The sequence below is a fragment of the Stegodyphus dumicola genome, chromosome 7 (genome assembly GCF_044657685.1).
Source record: "Stegodyphus dumicola isolate Sdum_Otavi_A_Nest chromosome 7, ASM4465768v1".
Taxonomy (NCBI): Eukaryota; Metazoa; Arthropoda; class Arachnida; order Araneae; family Eresidae; genus Stegodyphus; species Stegodyphus dumicola.
The window spans coordinates 79,681,481-79,697,245 of record NC_140774.1 but is presented as its reverse complement, the minus strand read 5'-3'; the positions used below and the strand labels follow the sequence as shown (position 1 = coordinate 79,697,245).

At 28.4% G+C, this 15,765-nt stretch overlaps 1 protein-coding gene across 3 annotated transcripts in view; it reads left to right on the top strand.

Moving 5' to 3' along the window:
* The window catches only part of snz (sorting nexin snazarus), a 135,690-nt gene that overhangs the window by 89,303 nt on the left and 30,622 nt on the right, over positions 1–15,765 (top strand). For 2 of the 3 annotated variants that reach the window (XM_035351503.2, XM_085820509.1), the window contains exons 13-16: positions 2,882–3,072; positions 3,981–4,112; positions 4,425–4,574; positions 11,882–11,989. In XM_035351503.2, coding sequence (XP_035207394.1) covers positions 2,882–3,072; positions 3,981–4,112; positions 4,425–4,574; positions 11,882–11,989 — 581 coding nt within the window. The remainder of the gene's footprint in view (positions 1–2,881; positions 3,073–3,980; positions 4,113–4,424; positions 4,575–11,881; positions 11,990–15,765) is intronic. The other variant, XM_085820510.1, reaches the window with a different exon arrangement.

Here is a 15,765-nt window from a genome sequence, read left to right as displayed (position 1 = left end):
ACTTTACCACACTAAAACATTTTCCTTTATATTGATGAAATACTTCTTTTATATTTCCATAAAAACAAAATCTTACACTATATAAATTTAAGCATTAACCATCTGCAAAATTATATGGCCAATTAATCAGTTAAAAAACCAAAAGCACTTCAGCACGTAAGTTCCCGCTTTAATACAACGCTTAATAAACTGTACCTTCGGATGATTCTGAATGCCAAGTGCAGGAAAAATAGCTGCACTTGCCTCAGTGCTATAGTATGCTGTGCTTCTCCAGTAGCCCATACATATAACGTGTGATTTTCTATTAGTGCACAGTGCGTACACATCAAAACTTCCTATGTTCATTTGCTTTTGAACGCGCTACATGGTGCAGCGCCTAGTACCGCATGTGCTGTGGGAATACAAGCAAGCAAATCAACATAATATTTGAATATATTATAAATAATATTTATTATATACCATATAAAGATAGGTGCATAAAATTATTGTCTCAATTTTGTCAGGGTGTGAAGTGCACACCCTGCACATATGGATTGCACGCCACTGATTAGCAACCTTATGCACTTCATTACAGAGAGCGCAGATCTTATTATAATAAGATGAAAAGATAATGTGTTGACTAAATATAAAGTGAAAAAATAGAAAAACATCAAATTATAAATTAAAAAGTATAAATTAAAGTACCTTCAGGATTCAAATCAATAAAGAAAATGTGTTTTTATGGTTTTACAAAAGTCAAACATTTTCAACATAAAATGATGTTTTCTTTGGGACATGCTGTTTGGATCTACACAGAGTGAATTAATTAAAGTTCAAAAACTTTGAGATAAATAAATTGTGGTGGCAAATTACTGCAAATTTACACAGTGAAAGTACAGCTCATGTTAAAATATGCTTTGAAAAACTGAGCTAAAAAAATTGATAAATAAAGCATTTCTTTTATAAATTCAAGTTTTTTATTATAATATTTCAAACAGAATTCTTCTACATTTAGTCAAATTGCAGAATATGAAAAACTAAAAAGTTGAAAATCTAATTGATTTCTGTGGTGCCAACACATAGCATGGCAAATGAAATGTTATAAATTAAGAATCAGTGATGTTCTTTTTTGTTTTTAATTTTAAATTTCATAAATAGTTCTGCAAAAATTATTATGTAAATAATTAAAAATGTGTATAATTTGTTATAGCTAGCATTTTCAAGTTGATCTAATTTATTATTTGTGCTATAACTGTATTTTATGACTTTCATTTTACAGCAGTTTTCTTTTTAAATTTTATCATAAACTACAATACTAAAATAATTCCATATGTTCTTGTATCCATAAATTCTGGTGAAGTTACCATTCTTTTTCTTCAAAAAATCGCAAAATTGTTCCAAGGTGATTGCGATAATACCAAAGTATCAATGAAAATATGTTCATAAAAAACAAAGTTGGCAGTTCTTCCACAGTATTTAGTAAGTTATGCTGAGAAACCGGTGAATTATTTCTGAATAGAGAGGTTACTGTACCAATGGTGAAATCATCAACCATGTACAAAAGGGATCAAAGATTTTATGTAGCATATAAAACAGATTAGAGACATTTTACTTTAAACAATAAATTTCATTTTGTTGATCCAACAATAGTTGCTTGTACTCAAACTGTAGCATTTCGCTAGATGGTGAAGTAAAATTAACGTGGCATGGTTTACTATCATCATGACTCTTACTTTGCAGAATTCATGTGATGAAAGTCCTTCCCGTATAACAAGAAAATGCTTCTAATGCATAAATGCATTAAATGATGAAATTATTCGTGTTTTTGGTAATTTCAAATTTTATAAAGAATTAATTTTGGACAAATAATGAAATATAACTTTTAATACAGTCTTTTGGTTCCTATACTTATATTTGGGTATAGGTTTTAAGGTCATAAGTTTTATACTCATTATGAAAAATTAAAAATACACTAAGTTTAACTTCCTTGCAACAAAAATTTACTGAGGTATTTAATTTCAAAAGTTGCAGTTTTTGATGTCATTTTCAACTTGCTTTGAGGGATTGGTTAATTTGGAATAATTTGAGGAAATACGTTTAAATGAAGTTAAGCATAAAATGTCTATTTTAATACAAGGAAGTCATGGTGTCCACATCAGATTTTTTTCATATATCTTACTGAAGGGCCCATATCTCTACAGGACTCACAGATTCTCTCGATGGTAATGGGCTTACAGTTTGAAAGTGTTTAAAATTACATATAATATAATTTTAAAAATGAAATGACTGGTTGTCCAAAAATTGTGCTATAGCACAATTTCTGTGTAAGAAACTAACTTTTAAAAATAAAACTAATGTTTGTTATGATGTGGGATATAGTATTTATGGAAGTAAATCTGGCCATCCCTTGTATAAACTGCAACTTTCTTAATAATAATTCATTCTATTAGATCATGCAATTGCTTCATCATCTCTCTCTTTAAAAAAAAAAAAATCAAACTGGTAAATCATAGAGCAAAAGACTTATCAAATTTTAAGGTAATTCCCTCATTTTATTTTAATGTTTGAAAATTAAGCCTCATGCATAACAAGCTAAATTGCAGGTACAGGGGGAAATTCTTGAAAGGAGTTGAAACAGTAGTTCAGTAAATGCACAAATAAGAAGAAAAGTACCTTATTGATATATAGATTTATAATATCTGTGTTAGAAATGCAACTTATATGTATTGGTAGATAAAAAAAAATTGAGTAACTCTCTTCATTGCAATATTATTTTTTTTTTCTATGAAACCTCATTATCTCAAGTTATGCTTGTATATGTTTGTGTTATGTTCTTGTTATTATTATTAAGTGTGCATTTGCTTGAAAAATTATTTCACATGAGCATGCATTTTTTTTATAGATGAGGCTGAAGAGGAGGTTGAAATACCTCGTGAAGATGAGGAAGTTGAGAAATTATCAGAGACTTCAGATATATCAGTATTTGATCATTCAAGCTATGCTCGATCTCAGCTGAAAGTGCTGACTGAAAAAATCAGCTATAAAAAGCAAGCTCTCCATGCTTTACGAAATAACCCCAAATGTGATAAAAAGGTATTGACATATATTTTTAACTTATTAGTATGTATTATTTCAGGACCATTATTTAATATCATTCATTAATTTAAAAAAGAAAATAAATTAAATTTGACCATAATTCTTGCTTGAATAGGCTAAAATTTGATCAAACAGTTAATATTTATTTTTTGCTGTTTAATGATAAAATATTAGACTAAGGAAATGGGTAAATAAAAAAAATGCAAAAAAGCAAAAATGCCTAATTGTTGTAATTTATTATATGATTATATTGATACTTTTATGCAGTTGTATGTGGAATAATATTAGCTATATAAAAAATTGGATTTTAATGGATTTACTGATGACCAACAGTTAAGTTTGATGGCATTTGTTGTCAAAATAACAAACTCAAAACCAAGTAATAAGGATTGTGAAATGTTTTTTTCCTTTGTTAGAAATATTTTTAAGTAAAAAATTATATATTTGAAAATAAGTTATTTTCTAAAATTTCCATTAAAATTTTGTTATTTTAAAATACTGTTGTTTTTTTTGGGGGGGGTTAAACTTTTGACATTTTTTTCCTGGCACTTTGATCACTAATAAAGGGGCATTAACAAGATATTAATTTGGATTCTGTTAATAATTATACAATTAGTATGAAATTTGTAAAAATTTTTAAACATATTTTTTCAAAATTAATAAATTGAGACTTGAATTTGTATGTTTTGTACCACTTTTATCAAAAATGTTAACAAAATTTAATGCAAATGTGTGAAAATAATTATTTAAGAGCATAACAGTCTTATACTTCTATGCACATGAAGAAATTTAGTGATCAATGCTTTATGCATGTTTTCAAAATTTGTTAATTGGGAACTTTATTTTTTTATATGTCTGTTTTCTTTGTTCTTAATTTTTATTGTTTTAATATTATGTTGTAATAGGTAATCTCAATGATGGAAAATGAAATTGATGATTTAGTACAAGAACAAAATATGTTAAAAAATCATATTGAGAAGACTGAATTATGGATTGAATATCTAGGTGTCTGGCAAGCTACAATTATGGAAGCTATGGTATTTCCCCCCCCCTTAGCTGTAGTAGTATTTTAAGTTATTCAACCTTTTTACAATGCATTAAGTTTGCTGTAATTCTTAAACAATATATACATTTCTTAAGGGAAAGGATCTAATGAATAAAACTAATGCATCATATAAAATATTAAATGAGTGCATTTCTGATTTAAATAATTTTAAAGAAATGATTATAAATTTTTTAGCATTATTTTTAAGTATTATTTACTTGGATTTTTAAGATATCTGACTTGTTTGTCAAAATATTATTTTGCTTTTCCTCCTTGTAATTAATCACTTTTTCTTCATCTCTAGGAGAAAAAAGAGAATGACAAACTTGTTCCATATTTCGTTATTCAAGTTCATTTAGCCAATGATGCTACTTATGTTCCAAACAAAATGGCTGGTTGGGTTGTGTCCAGGAGTTTGAGTTCTTTCCATAGTTTGCATCAAAAGCTTGTACCAGTAAGTTTTTTGGGGGGGAGAGGGGCAAAATTTTATGTTTTTTAAAATATCTGTTACATTGAGTGTGAAATATAAAAAAACTTCTGATTTGTTCAGAGTTTTTTAGTTAATTTTTTCAAAACTTGACCTGCTATAAAACTTTAAAATCATGGGAAAGTTTTCTCATGTCAGAAAATCTGTTTTGGGTTATATTCATATGTAATTCTTTTATATGAAAAGTCTTTAAATTCCTTTACTGTACATCCTATTTCAAATGTAGTAAAAAATTTAATAGAATTTTTAAAATAACTGTTGTTAGTGATATCTTTTCTTATTTGAATTTATTAAATTCTGAATGTTAACTGCCATTTTAATTATTTTGTTTTGTGGATAAAGCAATATACTTTATATTTTAATGCAAGAATAAGCATTTTTAAATTTTGTAGTTTATAAATATATTAAAATTTTTCAAATGATATACAAAAGGAAATTATTAAATCATCTTCATTTCACTTTATAACTGTTAATTTGTTTGCTACAGAAGAAATATAATTTTCTGTACTTAACAATGTCTTTTTGCTAAGTCTAGATTGTTACAAATCAAGATATGATGGCTTATAATAATTTAAGGAAGTATATTTTTAATATTTATTTCTTCTTGAAATGTATGTTCCTTTAAAAGCATAGTGTATAAAATTATTCAAATGTATTGACTGAATTATTGAAGATATTACAAAGAAATATAACTTTCACTTGAAAACACAAATTATGTGGGAATTAAATGTTTTGCTAATGAAATTAATATGATTTATGACATTATTTATTCCAAAAATAACTTCAAAAATGCTATATCACCCAGTTATTTAAAATTTATTTAAAATTTTGTTTTTTAACAGAGAAATTACCATTATAATTAAAGCAAAATTTTTTTATCATAGTTATAAATCTACTTTTATAAAAAGTTACACAAGCACCAAAATATACAGTGGCCATATGAAAAGGAAAAACTATTTCATGGAAAACTATCATGAATGAAAGGAAAAACTATCATGAATGAAAATATTGTTGTTATTAGTGTTGCAAATTATGTCTGAACTTTAGCTTATTTGCCTTTGACTACTGGTATTCAAACTGAATTACAATTTAGAAACAGCAAAAATAAGTGCTGAATAGCTAAGTTTACTGCTTTTATTTTTTAGCTGTCAAAATGTTGATTTCGAGGAATGTTTCTACAAAGTCTAATTACAACATTACACTGGTGCCCAATTCTGCATCATTTGCTAAGTGATTGTGAGGTAGATTTACTTGGCCTGAGTATACATCACGCTTGTGAGAAAATCTATTAAGACCGCATAAAAATAGTTATGCTTCTTTGGTAGACGGTTGCACGGATTTTGGCGAGTAATACGACTTATGGTAAACCTATTGCTGGACAAGTTATTTATGGTAACCAATACTTTGTTGTCATTTTATTTAAAAAATAATGCATTTTATTATGCATAAATTCCGTGTTTTAAATATTATTTATGGCTTCTAAATATTAAAAATCAATTTAATTTTGCATTTTTATTTGAAATTAAAATTTTGTTGTTTATAATATTTTATATAATTTTATGTTTTGGATGATGTAATCAATGATGTCACCTTACTTAAAAAGTAATTGGTTTTATTAATATATATAACTTTAATCTAATGTTTTAAACATTATTTATGGCTGTTAAATGCTAAAATACAATTTAATTTTGCATTTGTTTTAAAAATGATTTTGTTATGAATGATTATTTAAATAATTTTAATTCTATGCATGATGTAATTAGCTCCCTGGTTGGTTACTGAATATTTGTGTATTACCGCGCCATTTTAAAATTTTATTATTCATCTCTTCGAATTCCTCAGATTTCAAATGGAATGGATATGTCTGTTTCGAAGATGAATGTTGTTATTGGTAATTACCAAGAATTATTGGTACCAGAATAAAAAAATTGCCCTTTGAGACCTTATTTTGGCCAACCTGGCTTTAATAATCAAAGATTTATTTATAAATTGTTAATAACGTCAGAGGAAATTTATTTTAAATTTTTGGAGAAAACCTCGCTAATTGCTTTTTTAGTTAAGTGCGAGAGATGTGGATCACAGATGAAGATTGTTAAAAGACTTTTTTTTTTATGTGGTACTTATCAATATACGACAGGTAAAATACTTTTAAAAAAAATGTAAGTACGTAATTTTCGTTTACTTTATAATTGTATACTTCAATTTTTATTAAAAAATTAATACAATGTTTTCAAAAATTGATGAGATATTTATTGTCACATATGTTTTAATGTTAAATAATTAAATCCTATAAAACTTTTTTTTAAGTATTTAAGTAATATTTTAATTCTTTTAAATGTTGGTATGATGTTTTTAATTCGATATTAAATTTAAGTAATATTTTAATCCAATTAAATGTTGGTGCAATGTTTTTATAGCGGTGTTTTTATTCTATTATATGAAAGTAATAATTTAACCTTACTTTAGCATTTTATAGTCTTAGTAAATGTATTTATTTACATTTGCCAGCCATCTTATAAAACAACGTTTTCAACAAAAAATTAATCCATTATTTTTAACGATATTTATTTTTTTACAGTTTCGAATACTTTACTATATGCGTAAAATATGTAAAAACAGCATTTTTCAAGATGGCTGACGACTGTAAAAACCGCGCCGACAATAGCGCCAGTGTAAATCGCCAAAAATCCGTGCAACCGTCTACCAAATTAGCACCGCAAATTATGTCTGAACTTTAGCTTATTTGCCTTTGACTACTGGTATTCAAATTGAATTACAATTTAGAAACAGCAAAAGTCAGTGCTGAATAGCTAAGTTTACTGCTTTTATTTTTTAGCTGTCAAAATGATCTGCTACTTAGACTAACAAAAACAGTAGAATAAAAATTAAAAACAAAATAATCGTGAATAATTATGTTGCCATTTAACATAAAAGAAATATAAGTATGAATATTAACAAAATGTGAAAATGATTTTTTCAAAATAATTAAATACATGCAAAAGTATAAAATACCTGAAATTAAAAATTACTATTACTTGTGGAATAAGAGCCATTATGATACTCCCCTACCAGTAACTAAATTATGTTACAAAGGTTGAGAAATAGTAAATGATTAGCATATCAATGTTAATCATTGTCAGAGAATTAAGCCACTGTCAGAATTTAAATGCAATCCATGAATCTGACATGTAAATGTATAGTTCTACCCATGCAAGAATGTTTTTGATCTGTGTCTGGATTTCATTCCGGTTCTGGAATTTGTTACGGTAAGATTTTGTCAACTGAGAAATCTCCTGGACTAAAACATAAGCTGGTTTGAAGCAATTCAAGGGATAGATTGACATGTTTTCCTTTTATGCTACTAGTAAAATATTTGTCTTTGTAATCAGTGGCAGGGAATTTTGTTAGTTATTAGAATTTTGTTTTTGTTAGTTAATCTTTAGTCATGAATGAATAAACGAAATTTGTGCCAACCTTTCATATTTTCTGCAGAAGAGTTGACCGCCAGACCTACTGTAGATTCAAGTTTTTCTCATTTTGGGAATTGTTTACCCAAACACATGAAGGCCGGCATTTGTCTAAAATGCATTTTGTTCCAAATTGAAAGCAATAGAAACAAAATTTGCCATTTGGATCATATCATTCACAAGATTGGCTTTGAGAGTGTGAATGAGAGTTATGTGAATCTAAATCCCTGAGTCTTGATTAATTTCTTGTATAAATAACAGCAGAGTTATTTATGCGAGAAATCATTTATGGAAATGGAAGGTGCGTTAGCATTAAATGCTTCTAATATCTGATTCATATCACTAATTTTATCTGCCATAGAATATAACTTTATTGCGTCTTCATCACTAACCAGTAATATATTTCTTATTAAGTCAGTTAGCTTCTGAAGCCATAAGGTTTTGATTAAATTCTCAGATACATTCATAGTAGCAACTGATCTTAATTTCTGCATGAATTGGCTTGTTTTCATGTTGCCAAGTTCAGTACCAGTAATCAAATGTTTAATGCATACATTTTCACTTTCCTTAAATAAATGTAATAATCCAGTTTTAGCATCCAAATTTGTGCCACTGTCATTTGTTACAATGTCCTAAATATTTTTTTATTAAAAGTTTCAAGTTGTGAAACTAAATAATTAAATTTCGTTTCTTTGGAAATATTACTGCTTTTGAACTGGGTTTCAAAAAAAAAAAGTATTTCTGGCTTATCAGTCTAAAAAGATTATCTTTTTATATTCACCTTATGAAATTCAGGTGCCTGCATCAATTCTTTTGCAGTAGTTTCAGAAGACTCATTTATTGTCATTTCAAAAGCAAAATTTGTTCATCGGTATATAGCCTTTGACTACTGTTATTCAAATTGAATTACAATTTAGCAAGAACAAGAATCACTACTGAAAAGCTAAATTTACTACTTTTATTTTTTAACTACAAAATGAGCTGCTATTTAGAATAAGAAAAATAATAAAATCAAAATTCAAAAACAAAGGTTTGCGAATAACTACTTGTTGCCATTCACCATAAAAGAAATATGAATATGAATATTAAAAAAATGTTAAACTAAATTTTGCAAAATAATTAAACATGTGCAAAAACATAAAATAATTGAATTAAGAATAGTTATTACCCATGCAATAACAGCCATCACAAGCTTTCTTATAACTTGGAAGACTAGAGACTAATTGTCTATTTATTCTAATAAGTTTAAAGGTAGCTTTACTTCACAAATTGAATGAATATCTTTCTCTTTATGTAGCATATGCTGTAAACAGTAAATTAAAGGATTATTTCAAAATATTGCTTTAATTTGTGTAAATATTTATGTTTAGGGTTTGTGTATGCCTGTGTTTTTTATTTGTATTGATCATTACAAATTCATTTTTTATTCTTCTTTTGCACATTATTTCTTTTATGTTTTAAGGAAATGATTTTCAATTACTTCTTTAGGATCAGTTTTCTAGAAGGTTTGTGATAATGACATCCATTTCTTTAGTTGTGTAAGGGAAGGGAAGGGGGAGAAAAAAGAAAGAAAAGAGCGTAGTAAAGTTGAAGAAAATCAAGGAAAACTATCTTGGAAAATAGCAAGCTATGAAAAAAGATGTGTTATTTTGTATATATTGCTGTTGAATTTAAATACCCAGTGAATTTTAACTTTTGCTGTATGAGCAGTTTAGTGTATTTCTATTATATGTTCTCAACTGCTATGATCTTGCATTTTTAGAACTGTATAGGTGATATCTGTTCTTGCATTAATCCTCCTGCGGCTGTGAGATAAGTAATTCTTTCTTCTCAAATATATATGACACCTGTTAGTTATAAATTTGTAATATGAGTTGTGTGTTTGCACCCATTGTGGTGCATAACTGGAGTGCGAGCTCAGCTCATTAATGATCATCAAAAAGGTTAAGCAAGATTTACAACTCTAGTTGGTGTCTTCATTTGTAAAAATGATTCAAGCTTTATTCATGTCACTTAATTATTTAGGAGAACTTTATGTAAAATTATATGCTTCAAAAACCATTAGACGAAAATATGTGCTGATTTAAAGCTTTGATATTATTAACAGATCTTTACCTAGTCTGTCAAATATTGGTTTTCATGTATGTGATGTTCAAGCTAGGAACAATCGCTGCATTTTAAAAAATGCCTTGTGTGAGAAAATACTGAAGCTTACTTACTTACTTACCACCTGTTATATAACTATCAGCATTTGTACTCAGTTGGTAGAGCATTATATTGTCGCTAAGCCTAGCCAAAAATTTCTATAGAATATTAAAATTTGTAATAGAATTTATAAAGTTACTTCAGAAGATAAGTATTTGTGACCTACATCTGATGGATTAGAGAGTAATTTATTTCATACTCTTCGGTTAACAGGGGGTCATTTAGTACCAAAGGCAAATATTGGTGCAAAATCTAACTAAAAGTATGATTGGCAACTCTAATCATAGGTATAGTTATGGAAATAATTACTATATTAATACAAAATAAATACAAAACATAAGAAAAAATACAGAATTTTATAAATAAGAGAGGATGTAATAGTTCAGTCAACAACTGCAGTGAAGAGAGTTCTGCCAGCGCAAGCTCTTGGTACCAGAAGTAAAGAAAAACATAAGCTATCAGAAAAGAAATATACAAACCTTTGACCCAGTAGCTTTTATATAAACATTTATTATGACAACATGATCTGTTGTTGCAGCACAATTCCAGTGCTCTACTAATAAAATACAGTTTCATTTTGTGGTTTTATGAGGGAATGCTTTTAGTTTAAATGATATTTTTTGTCATAAAATAATTTACTTTTGATTCCTTATCATTTGGCAATTGCTAAATTATGTTATACATATTAATTCTTAGGGAGCACACTTCTTAAAAAAAAAGCGACAAAAAGTATCAAAGGGATTTGTCCTATGTTCTACCTGCTTATTCATAATGATGTCATTACAAAGATGTACTTAGGAGATGATATAAATAAGTCACCACATTTTGTACATTGGTGAACAATAACTGCTGTTGTGTTTACTGAAAAGTATTTCGGATGTTTATTCAGTTGTAAAGCAAGTCAGAAAACAAGAATTTTTTCTGTCCACAAAATAGAGAGCTTTCTGAAGCCTAAATGTCAGGGATGTGACCAGAAAAAAGCCTGGATAAATTTTTAAAACTGAACCAAATTTTTGAAATGTAGATCTAAAAACTTTCAGAATAATGTGGACAAATTGCTTTTATCCTGCAGAACTTTAGTAGATTGCAATGTCTCTAAGCATTTCTTTCACTTTCATGTGTATTTTATCCTAAAAATTTCAAAGCTGGTGAAGATACGAAGAGGTTTCATCAATATATTACTCACAGGAAGGAGATAAAGTGGAAAATCGAATTTGTGTGTAGTTGCAGGGTTTTGTTATTATTATTATTATTATTATTTTATTTAAAGAAAAAGAAATCCTCGTGCACCGCAAAGTATCACATGAGACTTACAAATCGTAAGTAAAAAAGGCAAAATTGTAGATAATAACATCAGTTTTCAATAATACAATGAAACCATACACAAAGAAAAATAGTATATATTGCTTTTTTAATTCTGTAGCAGGTGGATGTATTTTTATCTCTTAATAAAACTAGGTCTTAACTATGTCTTAAATTAAACTATAAAGTTTATTTATAGTTTAATTTAAGTTTATTTTTAATATAAACTATATTAAAAATAAAACTAGGTCTTAAATTGGTAATATTATTCAAAATTACATCGAATATTATTTCTTTCAGGCTGCATATTGGTTGAAAAAGATCGAGTTACCTACTAAACCTCGTTTTAAGAGTTTGGACAAGAACTATCTAGAAAAAGCAAAGAATTCTTTGCAAACATTTTTGTCAGTAAGTCACATTTAACTTAATTTACCTTTGACAGAAAGTTAACTTTTTTATGTGACTTTTCAATTATTTCAGATGATAAAAATTGTAAAGTGGAGTCAATACAGATGTAAACATGTAATATTTTGAGATAACTGAAAATGTTTGGTATGTCTTACTAGATAGTCTTGATTACTCTGCCAGATATTATTAGAAGATTCATTCAAAATTTGCTGCAGATTTTGTAAAAACATTCAATATTTCTTCCAATTTGTTAATTTGCTTATAATTAATAATTTATTATATAAATATATATTTGTTATATGATTTTGCTTATAATAAAAGTAAAAAGCATCACATAGCATATTTCTTCAGATACTTCACTCATTTTCAAATCAATATAACTTTTTACACGAGCAATGAATTAGAAAACTATGGTTCACAAACAATGGAAGCTGAATGTCACCTTTTAAGCACATGTTTGTTTAAGACAATCGAATGAGTGTTGCTGGATAAATAGGCATCAACACCATCTAGTGGCAAAAAAACGCGGAGACTTTTTTTATGACCCAATCTATACTTGTTTATGCTGTAGCATTGAAATCCAACCCAGAATTTGTCAGGAAAATTTTTAATCGAATTATAATATGCAACAACAAAGAATGGAGACAATTTTAAGAACAAAAACAGAGAAGTCAAGGTCAAATGGCCAAATCATTATAATAGTCATATTGAATCATTTTTGCTTTTGTCAGGAGGATGGGAAAAAAAATTGAGTTTTTGTCCCAGCTAAATGGTAGCCAAATCAATGCTTCTGATACTATGCAATTTTTAACCATAAAATTGACATTGTGGAGTATCAATAAACTCCAAATATAAAGTTAAAAAAGACCAAATAATGAAAGAAAATGGCACAGCATGTATATGCAATAATAAATCGCATAAAGTGCAGATAAAAATGTAGCTATTCACCTTCATGTTACTGTACAAAAGAAGTGAAGAGAAAATAAAATTTATTGCTACTGTAGTCCAAGTTGAAAGCTAAGGGTAAAATCTGTAAATGGAGTCTTCCAAGTGAATACAGAGTTTAATTTTTTTATCGTTGGGTTGCTGTAGACAGGAGGGACAGGAGAAGTGATTATATGCAATCAGACAGAAGTTCTTAAATAAGGAGATGTGAGCAAATTTTTTTTAAGTTGAAATAAAAATGGTTTAATATTTAATTTTTTTTTTAATTTTCTATATATAGATTTTATGGTCACACTAAGTATATATCAACCTATATATACTTAGTGTGTCCATAAAATTATGAATTATACAGGCTGGTTGAAGAAGATGCCTAAGAGCTTAATATTGTGTATATATGATACAAGAATTATGTGGCAATTACATTTGCCATGTTATATAACTCATGGCAAATGTAATTGCCATGTAAATGCAAATGTAACTGCCATATTGATTGCGAATATGGATGGAATATGTGATAGTTTTAAAAGATAACACATTAAAGGATTTTATTGCCTTAAAAAGAACCTATTGGAAGTTTATAATTGAGCTGCATGGTGGTGGGGAGGGTTTTGTGAGGGATTCATTAGATCCATCAAAAAATGTTTTAAAAAAATTGTTGGCATTCGAAGAAATGTCTATATTACAAGGCTGAGTCGGTCCTTAGTTCATGACCTCTAAGCTACGACGTAAGGAAAATGACAGACCACAACCCTTAACTCCATTGCATTTCTTAAACATCAGACAAACTAATTCAACCTCCGACTTTTGCAAGAATTATCGGAATTGTAACAGTTGTGGTATATACGGAAGCAGCAATATTTATTAAACCTTATAAAAAATGGAACTATCCATTTTTTTGAAGGATCTCAAATTTCAACCAGAACTGAAACTAGGAGATGTTGTTTTAGTTGAAAAAGACAATGAAAACAAATTGTTATGTAAACATGGCAGAATTATAACAGCCATTCCTGGACATGATAGTAAAATCTGGTCATTTGAACTAAGAACTGGTAATGAGACTAAAATGTACTGCTCAACACCTCTGTTCTCTTGAATTCTGATTTCAGACAGACTTTGAGCTCAAATGAAGTCATTATATATTTCTTTTCCTTAATGATTAAATTGAATATCTAACTAAGGAATATTTTAACCATTTTATTAGTACAGTTGTAACATTTTATAAATTAATACATGTTATGTGTAACTTGTTTTTGTAATTGAAATTTTGATTGATTAAAATTTTTGTATGTTACAGAGAAGAGATTTATGGAGTTGTATAATTCAGTTAGATGAACTTTTGTCAGAGTTCTAGTGGGGAGTGTGTTGAGAAATATTTTTGATTTTGCTAAAAGGTGACATTCAAGTCTGATTTACTTAATTCCTCCTTGTCTGGCAGTTAATTATATAAAGCTGATGAGTAATTCAGTTTTCTTTGTTTTAGAATTTGAACTGCAGTGCACAATATAATTTAATGTTGGAAATATTCGATGGAACTATTTTGAGTTCTTGTTTTTTAAGCTCTGTAATTCAGTTTACGCTTTTAGCCTACCACATGTATATATTGGGTTGGCAACTAAGTAATTGCAGATTTTTTTTTTTAGAAAATCTAAGACAATTTTTTCATGGAACTAAATAACTTTATTCTGTAATGTATTCCCATTTTGATCAATGACCTTTTGCCATCTTTCAGGCAGCATCATAATCCCACGTTCATAAAACTTCTGTTTTTTATTAGCAAAAAACTGAATCAGGTACGATTTGACATCATCATCATTATTGAAATTTTTATCATTCAAGGAGTTTTGTAAAGATCGAAACAAAAAGTAATCAGATGGTGCAAGGTCAGGACTATATGGTGGATGTGGCAAAACATCCCAACCAAGCTCCAATAATTTGTGCTGAGTGACCAAAGATGTGTGTGGCCTTGCGTTGTCATGATGGAATACAACACCTTTTCGGTTTGTCAATTCGGGCCGCTTTTCTTCAACTGCATTGTTTAATTTCATTAGTTGTTCAATGTAGACATCAGAATTGATCGTTCGGTTGGGTGGTAAGAGTTCAAAGTAGACAATTCCTTTGTAATCCCACCAAACTGATAACAAAACCTTCTTTTGATGAATATCAGCTTTTGATGTTGTTTGAGTTGGTTCACCTGGCCTGCTCCACGATCTTTTCCGCTTGATATTGTTGTAAACAACCCATTTTTCATCGCCAGTTATCACTCGTTTTAAAAATGGATCATTTTCATTACATTTCTTTAGCAAATCGCAGCTGTTAATGCGTTGCGTTAAATGTGTTTCTTTCAGTTCGTGAGGAACCCATGTATCGAGTTTTTGAACATAGCCAAGTTGTTTTAAGTTATTTTCAATGCATGTATGTGATACATGAAGCTATCTGCAATCTAATGTGTTGTACTGTGACAATCCAAATCGATTATTTCTTTGATTAGGTCGTCATCAACTTCAACTGGACGACCAGAGTGTTTTTCATCTTTGAGTGAAAAATCACCAGAACGAAATTTGGCAAACCAATTTTGACTCTGCTGTTCTTTTAAGGCTTCGTCACCATAAACAGCACATAACTTTTTATGAGCTTGTGATGCTTTTTTCCCTTTGCAGAAATAAAAAGGCAAAATATGACGAAAATGTTCCTTTTGATTTTCCATTTTTCAACGAACGTCAAACGTAAACTACGCAACCAATCAAAAAACTTTTTTTACTGATTGACAGCTGAATTGCCAACTATCAAATAACAAAATGTGTTTTACATTTGTACTACGTCTGCAACTCTAA